Here is a 15542-nt window from a genome sequence, read left to right as displayed (position 1 = left end):
CACATATATGAGAAACCTTATGAAATTTCTCACACTCTTTTCATTTCCAGATCTCACAGAGTTGCCATAAAGCAAGGAAGTAATGTGAGGCTCAGAGAAGAGGCTGAGGGTGGTGTGTCAGTGTTTAGAGATGTACTAGAGAACTAAGGCCCCATTCACCCCTCACCCCCAGCAGCCCCCTCATTCTCCTACCAGTTCTCACCTATATAAGGCCCAGGTACACATCCACACGTAGCTTAGTAACATGGGACTTTCCCACTTACATATCTCTCTTGATCCTTTCTCATTTTCCCTTTTCCCTGAACATAGAGGTAACAAATTCAACACTTCAGGCTAGTGTCACGACCAAACAGCAGATGTTGATCCAACCAAAGAAGGGTCATTTTGAATTCTGAGCTCTGGGCCCTAAAAAGCCTGTGACGCACTTTAGATATTTAATAATACTATTGCAATAGTAATAAAACAACAGACAGAAAACAAACTTAAAGTTATCAAAGGGGAATGGTGAGGAACAAATTAGGAAGTTGGGATTAACTCAGACATACACAAACATATATAAAATAGGTAATCAGTAAGGACCTACTATAGAGCACAGGGACATGTAAGGGAAAAGAATCTGAAAAAAATATGTATAGCTGAATCACTGTGCTGGTCACCTGAAACTAACACAAATTGTAGATCAGCTATACTTCAATAAAAATTAAAAAATGAAAGAATGAGCTTTTCTGTTCTAGGATAACCCACTCATATTCCTAGACCTTTGTCAATAGCAGTCTGGCATGCACGTGAACAATAACAGCTTTCACTAGAATCAAATGAGAATTCTATCAATGTCAGTGCATTTACACTGTTCCTGTTTAATTGCATATGTCACAGCAAAATGACTATTGCGGTCAAAGAAAGCAAATGTAAAAATGTTTCAATAAACTTTACATCACTGTATAACCCTGATGCAGGGTTTCATGTGGTGGGGGAATGCTTTCAGCAACATTGTAAAGCAGATGTCTGAAATTGCTGCAAACTGCAACTTGGCTTACAGTCTGAAGTCTTAACCCAAAACAAAAAAATTGAATGCTTCAGAAACCCTTTCCAAACTAAAAAGGGACCCTGACCATTCTGATTATTTCGAAGAGGTCACTAATTTTTTCTGTGAATATTAAAAGAACAAAATGTTTATAGAGTAGTAAAATGTGATTGGATAACTTTACCCTGGGACAGTCTGCTTTCATGAATGCTAACTCTTAAAATTTAGGCTTACCTCTATCGCCAAGGTCATAATTGAGAAGTTGATTATAAATGCCAAGAAAGCAACGTCGACCATTCTCTGGTGGGGCCTGGAGTAAGTGGGATGCCTCAAAGTGCACCATTATTACATTGCTAGTGTTGGTCAAGTGCCAGCATCACTTAACTTCCCGCATATGGCGCCAAGCACCAGACTTCTCTGCCTTGATACCCCACTGTGTTGGGACTGATGACCAGGTTTTATTCATCACTTTATGAAACACCCGCATAACTATCCCAACTAAAATGTGTACTTCTCTCTAAAGTCATTTTCAATAATCTTTGATGGGATGCCAACACTCACCTTCTCCAATTCAGCCTGAAGTAGTAAAACAACAGTGGAACTTGGAAGATAATTGGTTCATATGGCAACAGTCGAGTTAGGTGATTTTGTAATTTTTTTCTCTCATTCACAATGGGTCAGAAGCATCTCCCTACATGATGGTGCTCATTACGAAATCCTGGTTATGTTTGGGATTTCAGAGCCTTGTAGAGCAACTGTCTGTCATCTTACAGTAAAATATTATGTATAAAACATTATGCAACAATGGACACTCTTTAGAGAGACTGCATACAAGCTTCTAAAATACTTTGTCTCTTCGACCAGACTGGAGAGAAGTGAATGTTCTCTTCCTTCTTCTGAATATGTCTAAAAAACTTCATGAATATTTTCAAAATGACTAAACTAAATTAAATACAGATAACTACTTTGCCATGAAAGCCTGAAGACATAGATCCTTTGGCTTTTGCCAATAATAAAACAAGCTGCCGGGAAAAGGTTCCAATTGAAGATTTTCAATGATGCATTAAAAATCGTTTTGGAAAAAACATGGAAACATTGTAAAATTAAATACATATCTATGTCTCAACAAGCAATTCGTTAACATCTATAGTCATAAGCCTGTTCATAAAAATGAAAAATAAAAAATTAACATTGTCATTAATTTTGCATTTGAGTGTATGAATTTAATTACGGATAGTCTTTTTATAAGATTAAAAAGCTTCATAGATAGTATCTAATTCTCCTTCACTAAAGTCAGTTGAGGGCAATTAACTAGAATTTATTATGACAAGTGAAGGAACCATGACTTAGGACAGTAAAAGTCTGCCTTGTGGCACATGGAGCTATAGCCAGCTTTGGAGCATTCTTTCTCCTAATTTTCCATAGAGTTTTATATTCTTAGATCTTATCATTCAGTAGAACATCTGCAAAGGATAGTCTTTTCAACTGACAGGATAGAAGAACAAACAACATTCAATGAAGGCTTTTCATGTGAAGACTGTGTTAAATGCTATTGTGTAGATCAGGGGTCCCCGACACTTGGGCCACGGACTGGTACTGGTCCATGGCCTGTTAGAAACTGGGCCACACAGCAGGAGGTGAGCGGGTTGGCTTCCCCAAAAACAGTCCCTGGTGCCAAAAAGGTTGGGGACTGCTGATGTAGATGATCCTAGCAAATTGCATGACTGACCTTTATCATGTGGCAAAAGATATAATGACAGTGGGTCTAGTCTATATTTTGGTAGGAATAGTAACCTTGAATAGCTATGTGCTAACACTGGCAAACACAGGGCTAAGACCTTTACTTTTAGTATCTCAATGATGTGAAGCTAAAACATGACCTCTTCTTACAGATGAAGAGATAGATTCAGAAGATGTTCAATACTTTGTCCCAAATGATAGTACTAGTGAGGTGAGGACCAAAGCTGGGATTCAAATCCAGGTCTCCTTCAATCATAACTATGCATAACAGTTAAGAAAAGAATAATCTATGGCTTAAAACACATGAAAAGATGTTCAACATCACTTGTTATTAGAGAAATACAAATCAAAACTACAATGAGGTATCACCTCACACTGGTCAGAATGGCCATCATCAAAAAGTCTACAAATAACAAATGCTGGAGAGAGGATGTGGAGAAAAGGGAACCCTCCTACACTGTTGGTGGGAATGTAAATTGGTACAACCACTATGAAGAACAGTATGAAGGTTCCTTAAGAAACTAAAATAGATCTACCATATGATCTAGCAATCCCCACTCCTGGGCATATGTCTGGAGGAAATCATAATTCAAAAAGATACATGCATCCCAATGTTCACTGTGCACTATTTACAATAGCCAGGACATGGAAGCAACCTAAATGTCCATCAACAGATAAATTCACAGTGAAGATGTGGTACAGATATATGGTGGAATATTACTCAGCCATTAAAAATGAAATAACACCATTTGCAGCAACATGGATGGACCTAGAGATGATCATACTAAGTGAAATAAGTCAGACAAAGGTAAGTATCATATGGTATCACTTATTTATGGAATCTAAGAAAAACAGCATAAATGAACTTATTTATAAAACAGAAAAACACTTTGAAAACAAATTTGTGGCTACCCATGGGGAGAGATCAGGGGAGGGATAAATTAGGAGTTTGGGATTAGCATATATAAACTACTATATATAAAATAGATATCAACAAAGATCTGCTGTGTAACACAGGGAACTATACTCATTCTCTAATAACCTATATGTGACAAGAAATTGTTAAAGGATAGATACGGGTTCATGTATAATGTAATCACTTTGCTGTACACCTGAAATTAACACAACATTGTAAATCAACTATAATACAAACATTAAAATAAAAAATAAAGTGATATAGAACCAAGGTTGGTAACCTGGGTCTCCCACATTGCAGGCAGACGCTTTAACCTCTGAGCCACCAGGGAAGCCCCCAAGGTTGGTAACAACAAAAAAAAATGATGAAATAACACTCAAAAATAAAATAATACTAAATGTATGATATAATGAATAAAACATATAATTCCACTAGAAAATGCTGTTAACCCCATAAAGTCCCATACATTTTCCCCCAGTGGTGCTACTCCCCTCCCATCGCAGAGGTAACCATCATCCTAACTTTTATAGTTTTTAGACCATGTGTACATCTCTAAACAAAATAGTTTATTTTTATCTTTAACTTATACATGTATAGATACTCATAGTGCATCGATTCTTTTGTCTCCTGATTTCTTTAACAATATGTTTGTAAGATTCGTCCATATGGTTTGCTAAAGATCAATAGTTTTCAACACTCTTTGGCCTATTATTTTTACTAGTATAGCACAAGTGAGTGCTATCATCTTCTTAGTCAGGAAGGACAAGCCAATAAATACTCTGTACTCTCTCCTTCCTTGTCTTCCCTTGATATTTAAATTCAGGAATGCAATCGATCCGAAAAGTCACCCAATAGAGAAATCAATAGGGTGTGCGATACTCACTCACAACATTGGCTTGTCCAGTGAAGATGGTGTACTGGAGCTCATAGGAAACCACACTGAATTCATCATCGGAGGTCCAGTGAACGGTTATGGTGTCATAGGAAGCCGTGCAGAGCTCTTCTCTAATTGTGGGAGGGTTGGGAGCTGTGGGGAACAAGAAGGTCATCAGCAGAGAAGCAGACACTTCTAGGATCCCTTTCAGAGGGGTTGTCTTGATAGTCAAAGCAGGCCTTTTAAAATCTATCCATCAGAACTATTATTCTAGAGACAGTGATCCCAATCTAAAGAACATTTCGTTGGCTGGTTATCACTGTGATTTTTCCCAGGTGGTGTGACTTCAGCCAGCCAATATCTTCTCTCTGTGTATCATGAAAGCATGTCTATAAGGGTAAGCAAACAAGACTCTTTTATTCATGGAAGAAAGCATTTTAAACAAAAAGTAACCAAGATGAACTTTTGTCATTTAGCCCCCATTGTGGGGATGCAAACTTTTTCGGTAAAGAGCTAGATGGTCAATATTTTAGGCTTTGTGGATCATATGGTCTCTGCTGTTGCTGTTCAGTTGCTAAGTCGTGTCCGACTCTTTGCAACCCCATGGACTGCAGCATGCCAGGCCTCCCTGTCCCTCACTGTCTCCCGGAGTTTGCCCAAGTTCATGTCTGTTGAGTCGGTGATGCTATCCAACCATCTCATCCTCTGCTGCCCTGATCTCTGCTGCAACTACTCAATTCTGCCTTTGTACAGAAAGCAGCCAGAGACTATTTGTCCACTGAGCGACATGGCCAGATTCTAGTAGAACTTTATTAACAAAAACAGGTGAAGACCAGATATGGCATGGGAGCCAAACATTAGCCAACTTCTGAGTTCCAACATGCCACAGATTTTTTTTTCATTTATTTTTATTAGTTGGGGCTAATTACTTTACAATATTGTAGTGGTTTGTGTCATACATTGACATGAATTAGCCATGGATTTACATGTATTCCCCATCCCGATCCCCCCTCCCACCTCCCTCTCGACCCAAGTAAGCCAGAAAGATAAAGACCATTACAGTATACTAACACATATATATGGAATTTAGAAACATGGTAATGATAACCCTATATGCAAAACAGAAAAAGAGACACAGATGTATAGAACAGACTTTTGGACTCTGTGGGAGAAGGCGAGGGTGGGATGTTTCAAGAGAACAGCATCGAAACATGTATATTATCTAGGGTGAAACAGATCACCAGCCCAGGTTGGATGCATGAGACAAGTGCTCGGACCTGGTGCACTGGGAAGAGCCACAGATTTTTATATGCAGCCACTCATCTGGAAAAATGCTGCTGTTTGTTAAACCTTAACAAAGCAGTTAAATAATTCTTCAAAAAATTTCTTTTGTTAGATGTGTTGATGCCTTATGAAAACTTGTTAGTGGGGTTCTATTTTCCTCTCATTTTTCAGTTTATAGGTGATATTTCAAATTAAGAACATGATTACCAATCAGTCATATCTAAGAAGTACATTCTCTTTCCCCAAGAAAAACAGGATTCCTTGGCATTTGATTAAGTTTATCAGTGGGCAAGGCTGCTGTTTTATGTCTTGAACACATTCTGCAGCAGAGAAGTCTAAATCCTACCCAAATGATGATTTTTCAGTTGACTTCTACTGGATTGATTTCAATAACTGGTTTTATTATGAGTTTTATTATGGTTTATTATGAGTTATTTATGGTTATATTATGAGATGAGTTTGTGAGCAAGAAAAAGCCTAGGCATTGAGTGCTTTGCATGGGCAATAATATTTTAGAGCAGGGGCTGGAAAACTATGGTTATGGGCCAAATCTGGCTCACTGCCTGTTTTTGTAAATAAAGTTTTATTGGAACACGGCCATGCTCATTCCTTTATGTCATTGTCTCTGGCTGCCTTTGTGCAATAGCAGAGTTGAATAGTTGTGACCATATGTCCTGCAGAGCCTAAAATATTTACTATCTGGCCCTTTATAGTCAAAGTTTGCTGAGCCCTGGTTTAAAGAATCGATCTAGGCCTTTATTTTCATTCTACTGTACACCAGAACCTAAATTGAAAAGGAGAAATAATCTGCATCCGACAGATGAGGAGCCATGTTTGCTTACACTGTTAAGAGAATTCTTTACTGCTTGAAACTTTGGTTAGGATGGATGACTCCTAAAGAAACCTGAGGAGGGAGCAAAGTTTATGAAAATGGTAAAATTTAAAATTTTGATTGTTTTAGTAGTCTTCACTTTGCCACCTGAAGATACATGAAGGAAAAATATTATATGAAGCCAACTGACTTTTATGTCTGCAACATAAAGTCAGGTAACCCAGCTTAGTCTATTGGTTATTGAATTCCACGAACACTGTAAAGCACTTATATGCAGCAGGCACTGCATTAAGGTGTGCAGTAAGAAATACTACACAGCCATTAAAAAGAATGAAATAATGCCACGTGCCATAGATTTAAGAGATTATCATACTAAGTGCCATATGGAAAAAAATACCATGATATCATTTATATGTGGAATCTAAAATATAAATGAAACAATCTATGAAACAAACAGGTTCACAGACATAGAGAAGAGACTTGTGGTTGCCAAGGGGTGGGAGAGGGATGGAGTGGGAGTTTGGGATTAGCAGATGTAAACTATTACATATAGAATGGATAAACAACAAGGTCCTACTGTATAGCACAGGGAACTATATTCAATATCCTGTGATAAACCATAATGGAAAAGAATTTTAAAAAGAGTGGATATATGTATATGTATAACTGGATCACTCTGCAGTACACCTAAAACTAATGCAACATTGTGAATCAATTATACTTGAAAAAAATACAATTTTTAAAAAAGATAACTTGAAAAAAAAGTTGTTCACTAAGATCAAAGGACTCTACAGAGCCCATTTAAAGCATTCTTTCTGCAATATGACTTGATATATCTGTCTCCCAAAGTATCCACGTGCAAGATGTCATGTGCTGTGACTTGGATGAAGAGATGACCTTCCACGGGGGAGGCCCAGCTGCATCATAAAACATGCTTGTTACTGTATGTGTGGTCCCTGTTAGTGTGGGATCACCCTGCATGGATCAGTGGAGAAATAGTTATTCTCCCATCATCTAAATAGTTCCTGGAATTATTTCTCTGTCAACTACTGTAGAGAGATTTGTTTTTTTCTGCACTGCTATATATGATTACATATAAAGAAAAGTGTTGGAAATAGGCAGGTAGCTGGGAGACACATGGCTGTAGCTGTAATCAGAGAGGAAATGTCACCTCTTTGGCTTATTCACTTGACATACCATTTAGAGGCATGTCAGGGGCAAAAAAAAAATCTTGTTTTCATAGTCAGGCAGGCTAACCCTGTTTTGATTATAAAGCCAATGGCTTTGTCCTAAAAAGTCAATATCCAATTTACTGTAAATGAGAACAGCAGCGGGCTGCCAATTTCAATATTCACGCAACTGGTCCCATAAATGTTATTTTCTTGCTTCTATCATAAACAGGACACAAGCAATGGTGGGTTAATACTTCACAAACACTTCGTTTCCTGCTTACAAATGTCTGATAAACTATTTGGACTTGGCAATATCAGCCAAGCATTGTATGTTATGGCCAGGATTGATGTTATGTCTAGAAATGGTCCAAATTTGTATTGGAGGTTGACAGCTAAGAAGGCATAATAACAGGTACCCCATATGGTCTCTCGTTTGGCATAAACAGTCATTGGGATGATATATGGTGTACACATTACAAGTCAGTGCAAACTAAGGTCACAATTTCCCCTGCAGTCAGTACCTTGGCATTCACACACAGATGAGAATGGTCATACGTTTCCTGAAATGCTATTAAACAACTATTGGGAAAGGGGGAGGACACACTCTTATCAATAAGACACTGATTTTGTGCAGAAATGTCTACACGCCCAGCCAAACATTTTGCAGTCGTCTTTGCCCTTGGGCATGACCTTGCAACATGGATCTGGCCCATAAGACAGAAGTGGAAATTTCCTGGATGTGTCTTTTTCACTTTTTTTTTAAAAAGATTTCCTTATTATTTTTGGCTGTACTGGGTCTTCATTGCTGCACAGGGGCTTTCTCTAGTTGCAGTGAGCAGGGGCTATTCTCTATCTGCGGAGCACAGGCTTCTCATTGCAGTAGCTTTTCTTGTTGTGGAGCACAGGTGCTAGGGCTCATGGGATTCCGTAGTTGAGGCACATGGACTTCATTGCCATGTGGCATGTGGGATCCTACAGAAGCGGGGATCGAACCCATGTCCTCTGCATTGGCAGGCGATCCTTAACCCCTGGACCACCAGGGAAGCCCTGGATTGGTCTGTCTGCTGAACAAGGTTTTGGTTTTCCTAAATAAAGACAAACCTGGTAGACAGAGCTTTTGGTTATCATCTCCCCTCTTGTCCCTTTCTTTTTGTCTGTAACTTGGGCATAATGCTTGGAGGTGGAGTCATTATGGAATCATGTGGTAAGATGAGGATAGCAAAGCAGAAAAAGAGAGCCTGGTGTCTGAAGTCATCACAGAACTGCTGTCCCGCCATAAGTGGCACACCTCTGCTATCCTGTTTTCTGTGACAGGAATCCTCTCTGAGGGGTTCAGTTACTGCTCACTGGATTTTCTCTTGTTGCAAACACACCCATTCCCACACGATACAAGAATAAAAGAGACTTTTATTTAATAGGATGCTATAATATAAAGCATTTCAGTGCCAGAAAGACTGACCTGAATGGTCCAATTTAGTAGTCATGAGCTCCATGTGGCTCTTGACATTGCAATTAAATTTTAATTAAAGCAAACTACATGTAAAAACTCAGCACATGTCAAATTTTCAATAACCTTATGTGGCTAGCAGGTACTTGAATGGACAGTGTGGATAGAGACTGTTCATACCATCTTAGAAAATTCTATGGAATAGTGTTAGTTTAGATAAATCTCAGAGTTATATCCATGAATGGCTGAAATCAAGTTTGATTCCTTACTGGACATGCTTTCTGAGTCAATTCCTTCCCTTCTTCCTAGGAATTGTATGGTTTGAAAGAATTCCCTACGATAAGAAGATGTTTCTGGAGTGACTTGCCTCCCTTGCAGATGCACAAAGGCTAAAAAATAACACCTTGGGTCCAGGTAAGGAAAAACTGGTCTTCTGGGTACAGCACCCTTTAATATACAAGTCTGCTTTCTAACCATAGACTAGAAAAATACCCATTACCCAATGCTCCCTCTCTCCTGCTTCCCTTTTTCCAGCTGCGTGTATGTGCACGCACACTCTCTCTTGCTCTCACATACACATACACGATGAGAGTGGAGACACTGATGTTGTGCTCAGTTAAGGATGTGGTCTCTTGAAGGTGGTAGATCCTAAGTTCAGGGGACACCTGGCTTCACTGTGTATACAGAGCTTCTCTGAAGTCACAGGCATCTGCAGCCTTGGACAACAGAGATAAAGTTGTCTACTCAGTCCACATTCTATCATGTCTGTTCTTGCCTTAGTTGTATAATTGCTCAGTCATGTCCAACTCTTTGTGATCCCATGGATTATAGCCCACTAGGCTCCTCTGTCCATGGATTCTCCAGGCAAAAATACTGGAGCGGGTTGCCATTTCCTTCTCCAGGGGATCTTCCCAACCCAGGGATCGAACCCGAGTCTCCTGCATTGGCAGGTGGTATCTTTACACTGAGCTACCTGGGAAGCCCAGGGGTTGACAACAAAGAAAAATTTGGGAGCATGGTTAGGACTAGGAGTAGCCTAAGGTTTTCTTCTATTATGGCTGATTTTGTTTTTTAAGCTTGACCCCCAAGAAAAAGCCTGCCAGAAACCACAGAACTGAAACATGGCACCAGGAATCCTACTGTGATCTGGGGGACATTTGCTATGGTGACCTTTGCCGAGATGAAATCCAGTCTTTTAGTAGAAAGAGGCGGAGGTCTTTGGAGTGTGTACAGACCTGAGGCATATCCCAATTCTGCCTCTCCCTAGCTATCTGACCTCTACTGTTTGCAAAATGAGGATTATAATACCTCCTGACCTCAATTCGATGTTGTGAAGGTTAAATACCAAGAGGTGGAGCAGGGTAGATACCCCATCAGAGTTAGTTGCCACGTTTTTCTCAGCCAAGGTACTGTGAGAGTCATCTGCCTTGTGGACATGAAATGGAAAACAGCCACGCTAACCCTGTACTGGCTGACAGAAGTATCATGTGTGGTACCCATACTCTGAGAAAAAATGGTGGTAAGTGTGCTTTTAGTGACCTAGATTGTCTTTTTGCCTCTGTCCCCAATGAATCTTGGGTTGTATTATTTTGCTTAGAAAAAAAAAAAGGAGTATCAAACATTTTTTACAGGAATATTAGACTTCATTCCTCACCAGAAGTCCACACCTCTGGTTTTAGGAAACTCATCTAGTGGCAAAGTTTTGTATCATTGAATGTACCTGGTATTAAAGAAGATACCAAAGACAATACCTGTAAGGTAATCCAGACATTCTAGCAATTTCTTCTCTCGGGAAAAATCTAAGGCGAAGGTGTCAAATGTGTCATTGAGGTTGATTTCAGGAATGAGGACCTGGGATGATGCTGTTGCCATGGAGACTCTGTAATTGAAACAAAACAATTTTTTAGAAATGTCAAGCCGTCTTTTACCATCACTGCACAGGAATGAGAAGATAAAAGGAAAAGAAATATCATTAAAAAATAGTGTTATTGATGTAAGCTCATATATAGGATGGATAAATGACAGGGTCCTACTGTATAGCACAGGGAATTGTAGAATATTCAGTACTGTGTGATAAACTATAATGGAAGAGAATATGAAAAAATATATACATGTGTAACTGAGTCACGTTGCTGTACAGCAGAAATAAATACAACATTATAAATCTGCTGTACTTCAATTAAAAATAAATTTTTTTAAATGTCAAAAAAACACAAAAACCAGTGCCGTTTTTATACGTGAGCCTTAAAAAGAATCTCGGAATGGCACAAGCAGCAACACATGCAAATGAGCACAAGCTTCAAGAGAAGGCAGAGGACGTGGGAAAACAGCAGAATGGCTTCCTCCCTTCCTTTTTACTATCGGAAAAAAATTCCCCATGGAGGCGAAAGAATATTCATATTTCACATTGCTGTGTATGTAACTGCCTGGCCCCCGCACATCTAACCCGAGCAAGAAGCACACGGCCCCAGGCATTTCTTCACACATCTGTCTGGGAAACTGTTTGTTCCTTTCAGACCCGACCCCGCTCCACTTCAAAGAGGAGCCTCCCAAATTTCAAGCTGCATAAAAGGCAAAGTGAAGATTAAAAAAGAATGTTCCCAGATATTGGATTAGTTTAATCAATGACTAGCCTCTCTCTAAAATAAACATTAAAAAAGGAGTTTTGGTCTGGCTCGTTTTCATTCTCCCTGTCCTCATTTTCTTGTACCATATTCCCAGCAGATGCCATAAAAAATACGTGTGAGCTTTCTCACACATTTCACTGATGGATCCACTGTTTCTCTTCTTCATTAGGGTTGCTAGTTAGACTTCTCATGTATACTCTATAAAGCAAGCTATTGGTATGTATCAATCTCCTGCAATGGACTGTCACATTGATTGGAAAAGTTGTTATCAATAGCAGACTATTTTGACTCATTAAAGAATACAAGTGATCCTTCTAAGAACAAGAAAATTATGGGATGATGTAAACCACTTCTGAGTGCATCAAAGTATGCTAGACTCGTAATCTTGTTGATTCTGGTATTTCAGGACATTAAACAATCACCACCAAGGGCCTATTATGTGTAGCGTGCTAGGAAATTTTGAGCAAAGAAACAACCTTTACCTAGTTACTTATTTTCTAATTAAGGGCACTTACGCTCATGTATACAAGGCCATAAAGCTAGCTGGCAGCAGCCAGGAAGAGAATTCTAGGTCTGTACTCTTCCATTTAGCCTAGAAAAATTTCAGCCAGGTTACTCTATGAGGTAGATCTCTTCTTACATCTCTTAATGGCTCTTAAAGTTTTGGATTTTATAAAGAAATATATCTTGGTTATAAAAATTACATCTGTGGGCATGTCTATACAATGGAATATTATTTAGTCATAAAAGGGAATGAGATACTATTAGATGCTATGATGTGGACGAGCCTTGAAAGTATTATGCTAAGTGAAACAAGCCAGAGACAAAAGGCCACATCTTGTATGATGCAGTTACATGAAATGTCCATAGCAGGCAACTCTGTTGAGATAGAAAGTAAACTGGTGGTTGCCAGGGGTTGGGGGCAAGGGGACAGTGGGGAGTGATTACATAATGGGTGTGGGGTTTTCTTTTGGGGTGAGGAAAGTCATTTGGAACTTGATAGAGGCAGCAATTGTACACTGTTGTGAATGTACTGAATGCTAATAAACTGTTCACTTTAAAATGGTTAATTTTATGTTATGCAAAATTTACCTTGATTAAGAAAAAGTCCTGTGAAATGCTTGAAATCCTTAGAAATAAAGTTTCTATAATTGTACTTCTGGCACATATTCAATGCTACAGAGGGGGGGAAGTAGAGAAGACAATCAACAGTGTCATAACTGGAATGATACTGAGGTCCACAGATGAAAGTTTGAAGAGGCCTAAACCCTGGAAAGAAAAGTTTCAAGTGTTTGAATGAAGATGGAGAATCTAAATTCACCACTCTAGCTTTTCACCAAGAAACAGTAGATAGCAGAGTTGTGTGATTTTATTAGCTAATTATTGTACCCAAGAGAACTAGACTAATTATTATGACAAGAGCTAATTCAGACTCATGGATAAAGGGATGGTTGCTAGGCAATTTTCACACATGGTCAAACTGAACTTAAGAAATGCTTTCCTTATGACCTATTATCACAAAACTCCTTCAAACTCAGATCTTAGGATTAGTCAACAACTATTCAATGAATATTGAGTAAGCCCTCCAATTATGTCATTTACTGAAGAGCCCCAAATATTTGCATCCATGCAGAAAAGTACAAAGAAATGCTGCAGTGCCATTTGAACTCCTCAAATAAAAATTTCAAAGTGAAACCCCAGTTATTTCTATTTTATGATGTCCAACAGGGAGAAGTGTGCCAAGCTATTATGAAGCAAGCACTGAACTTTCTGTTGTGCTTCTCTGCTCTTCCCATGTGGCACAGACCTTGTGCGCACCAAGTTAGAGGATCTCAAATGCTCTGAACAGATAATCTCGAGCTGGTACTTCCCCTGTCCTATGGCACCAGCTTCTGTTCATGTTCATCCAAAATAGATTTCATTGCCAAGTTTCTCCTGGTTCTGTTGTCCAGAAATAATCAACTAAACCATGCTTTAGTCAGGGACATTGTTGACAATGCCTGCATCCATTTTAAAAAATAATTTTATTTATTTTTTGGCTGTGCTGGGTCTTTGTTGCTATGTGGGCTTTTCTCTAGCTGTGGCGAGCAGGGGCTACTCTCTAGTTGCAGTGCACAGGCTTCTCACTGCAGTGGCTTCTCTTGTTGGGGAGCATGGGCTGTATGGGCTCTCTAGGGCGTGCAGGCTTCAGTAGTTGCGGTTCCCAGGCTCTAGGCACAGGCTGAGTAGTTGTGGATCACAGGTTTAGTTGCCCCGTGGCCTGTGGGATATTCCCAGACCAGGGATCAAACTTGTGTCTCCTTCATTGGCAGGCAGATTCTTTACCACTGAGCCACCAGGGAAGCCCAATGCATGCCATCTTGATGGTGGGGATTTGATAGAGTGGGAACAAAAAGAATGAAAGTTCCTAAGCCTCGGGGGCAAAGACTGACAAAAAGACTCTTGGGAGATGACTGCAGCTTTTAACACCTACACATTTTTTTTTTCGATGGAAGGAAAGATATTTATCTTTGGCTACAATTTCAAATTCTTATCTGGAGTGACAGGGGAGTGGAGATCTGCCAAATTCAACATTTTAGGCCATGTTTTTATTCCCCAAATCCTTGTTGCCCATCTTTTGGCCTTTCAGATAAATTGCCCAAATCCACCAGGGCCCTCAGACTATACTACTTTCTCAGTTCTGTGCTTTTAGTCATGTCTCTCTCTCTCTCTCTCTCTGTGTATGGGAATATGTGTGCACATGCTTATAGGTATGTGTGTGTCAAGCTCTTACCATGCTGGAGGAAATAAGGGTATTGCATCCTACCTTGATGCCTCATAGGGTGGGATGCACATTACTTCCTTTTCCTATTTTTTTTAAAATTAATTCATTTGGCTGCACCAAGTCTTAGTTGCAGCATGTGGGATCTAGTTCCCTGACCAGGGATTGAACCTGGGCCCCCTGCATTGAGAGCACAGAGTCTTAGCCACTGGGCCATCAGGGAAGTCCCTACCTCCTCTTTGTATTTTGACTTCAATGCCCCTAATCTCCATGACACGCAGTTGCTAGGAGCCACTTGGGGCCAGTGTTGTGGAAGGAATACATGTCTAGAGCTACAGTGCTTACAACATTTCCGCCAAACAGTCAATGGGGAAGGTTCTCTACCCTGCTCCCTTAATATTGCCCACATGTCTGACCCCTGACAATGGAATTGAAATGGGTCCCTCACAGGTCGGTGGGCTATGATGCACATCACCATGGGAAAACCTGGTGAGGTCTCATAGTAACAAAATGTGGCTTACTTTCATCAACTCAGGATTTACCAAATGCATTTGACTCTGGAGCCTTGTTGTTTTCAGACCAATTAACACCCAGTAGAACGCATTTCAAAAATCACTCATCAGATGCACTCTGATTCTTATGATGAAATGACATCTTTCCGGTGGATGACTGGCATTCTCAGTTTTGTATTCTGGGGAAGTCTGTTGGATCCTTGAATTGCCCCACTGTGGTTTGGGACAAAGACTTCATCTGATAGAATCTAAGTCCCTCCTAGGGATGGAAGTCAGCCTGGCTCCTCTGTCCATGGGATTCTCCAGGTGAGTATAATGGAGTGGGTTGTCATTCCCTTCTCCAGGGGATCTTC

At 39.7% G+C, this 15542-nt stretch overlaps 1 protein-coding gene and 1 non-coding gene across 5 annotated transcripts in view; both read right to left on the bottom strand.

The window, feature by feature from the left end:
* Positions 1–15542, bottom strand: part of MID1 (midline 1) — a 395950-nt gene that overhangs the window by 13010 nt on the left and 367398 nt on the right. For all 4 annotated transcript variants that reach the window (XM_020911572.2, XM_070464124.1, XM_020911570.2 and 1 more), the window contains exons 6-7: positions 11041–11168; positions 4564–4707 (exon numbers count right to left, since the gene is read on the bottom strand). In XM_020911572.2, coding sequence (XP_020767231.1) covers positions 4564–4707; positions 11041–11168 — 272 coding nt within the window. The remainder of the gene's footprint in view (positions 1–4563; positions 4708–11040; positions 11169–15542) is intronic.
* Positions 14828–14900, bottom strand: TRNAE-CUC (transfer RNA glutamic acid (anticodon CUC)). The gene has a single exon. It is a non-coding gene; the product is annotated as a tRNA-Glu (tRNA).

This window comes from Odocoileus virginianus, unplaced genomic scaffold (assembly GCF_023699985.2).
Source record: "Odocoileus virginianus isolate 20LAN1187 ecotype Illinois unplaced genomic scaffold, Ovbor_1.2 Unplaced_Contig_16, whole genome shotgun sequence".
Classification (NCBI taxonomy): Eukaryota; Metazoa; Chordata; class Mammalia; order Artiodactyla; family Cervidae; genus Odocoileus; species Odocoileus virginianus.
The sequence above is the reverse complement of the archived record's forward strand: the minus strand, read 5'-3'. Positions and strand labels throughout refer to the sequence as shown.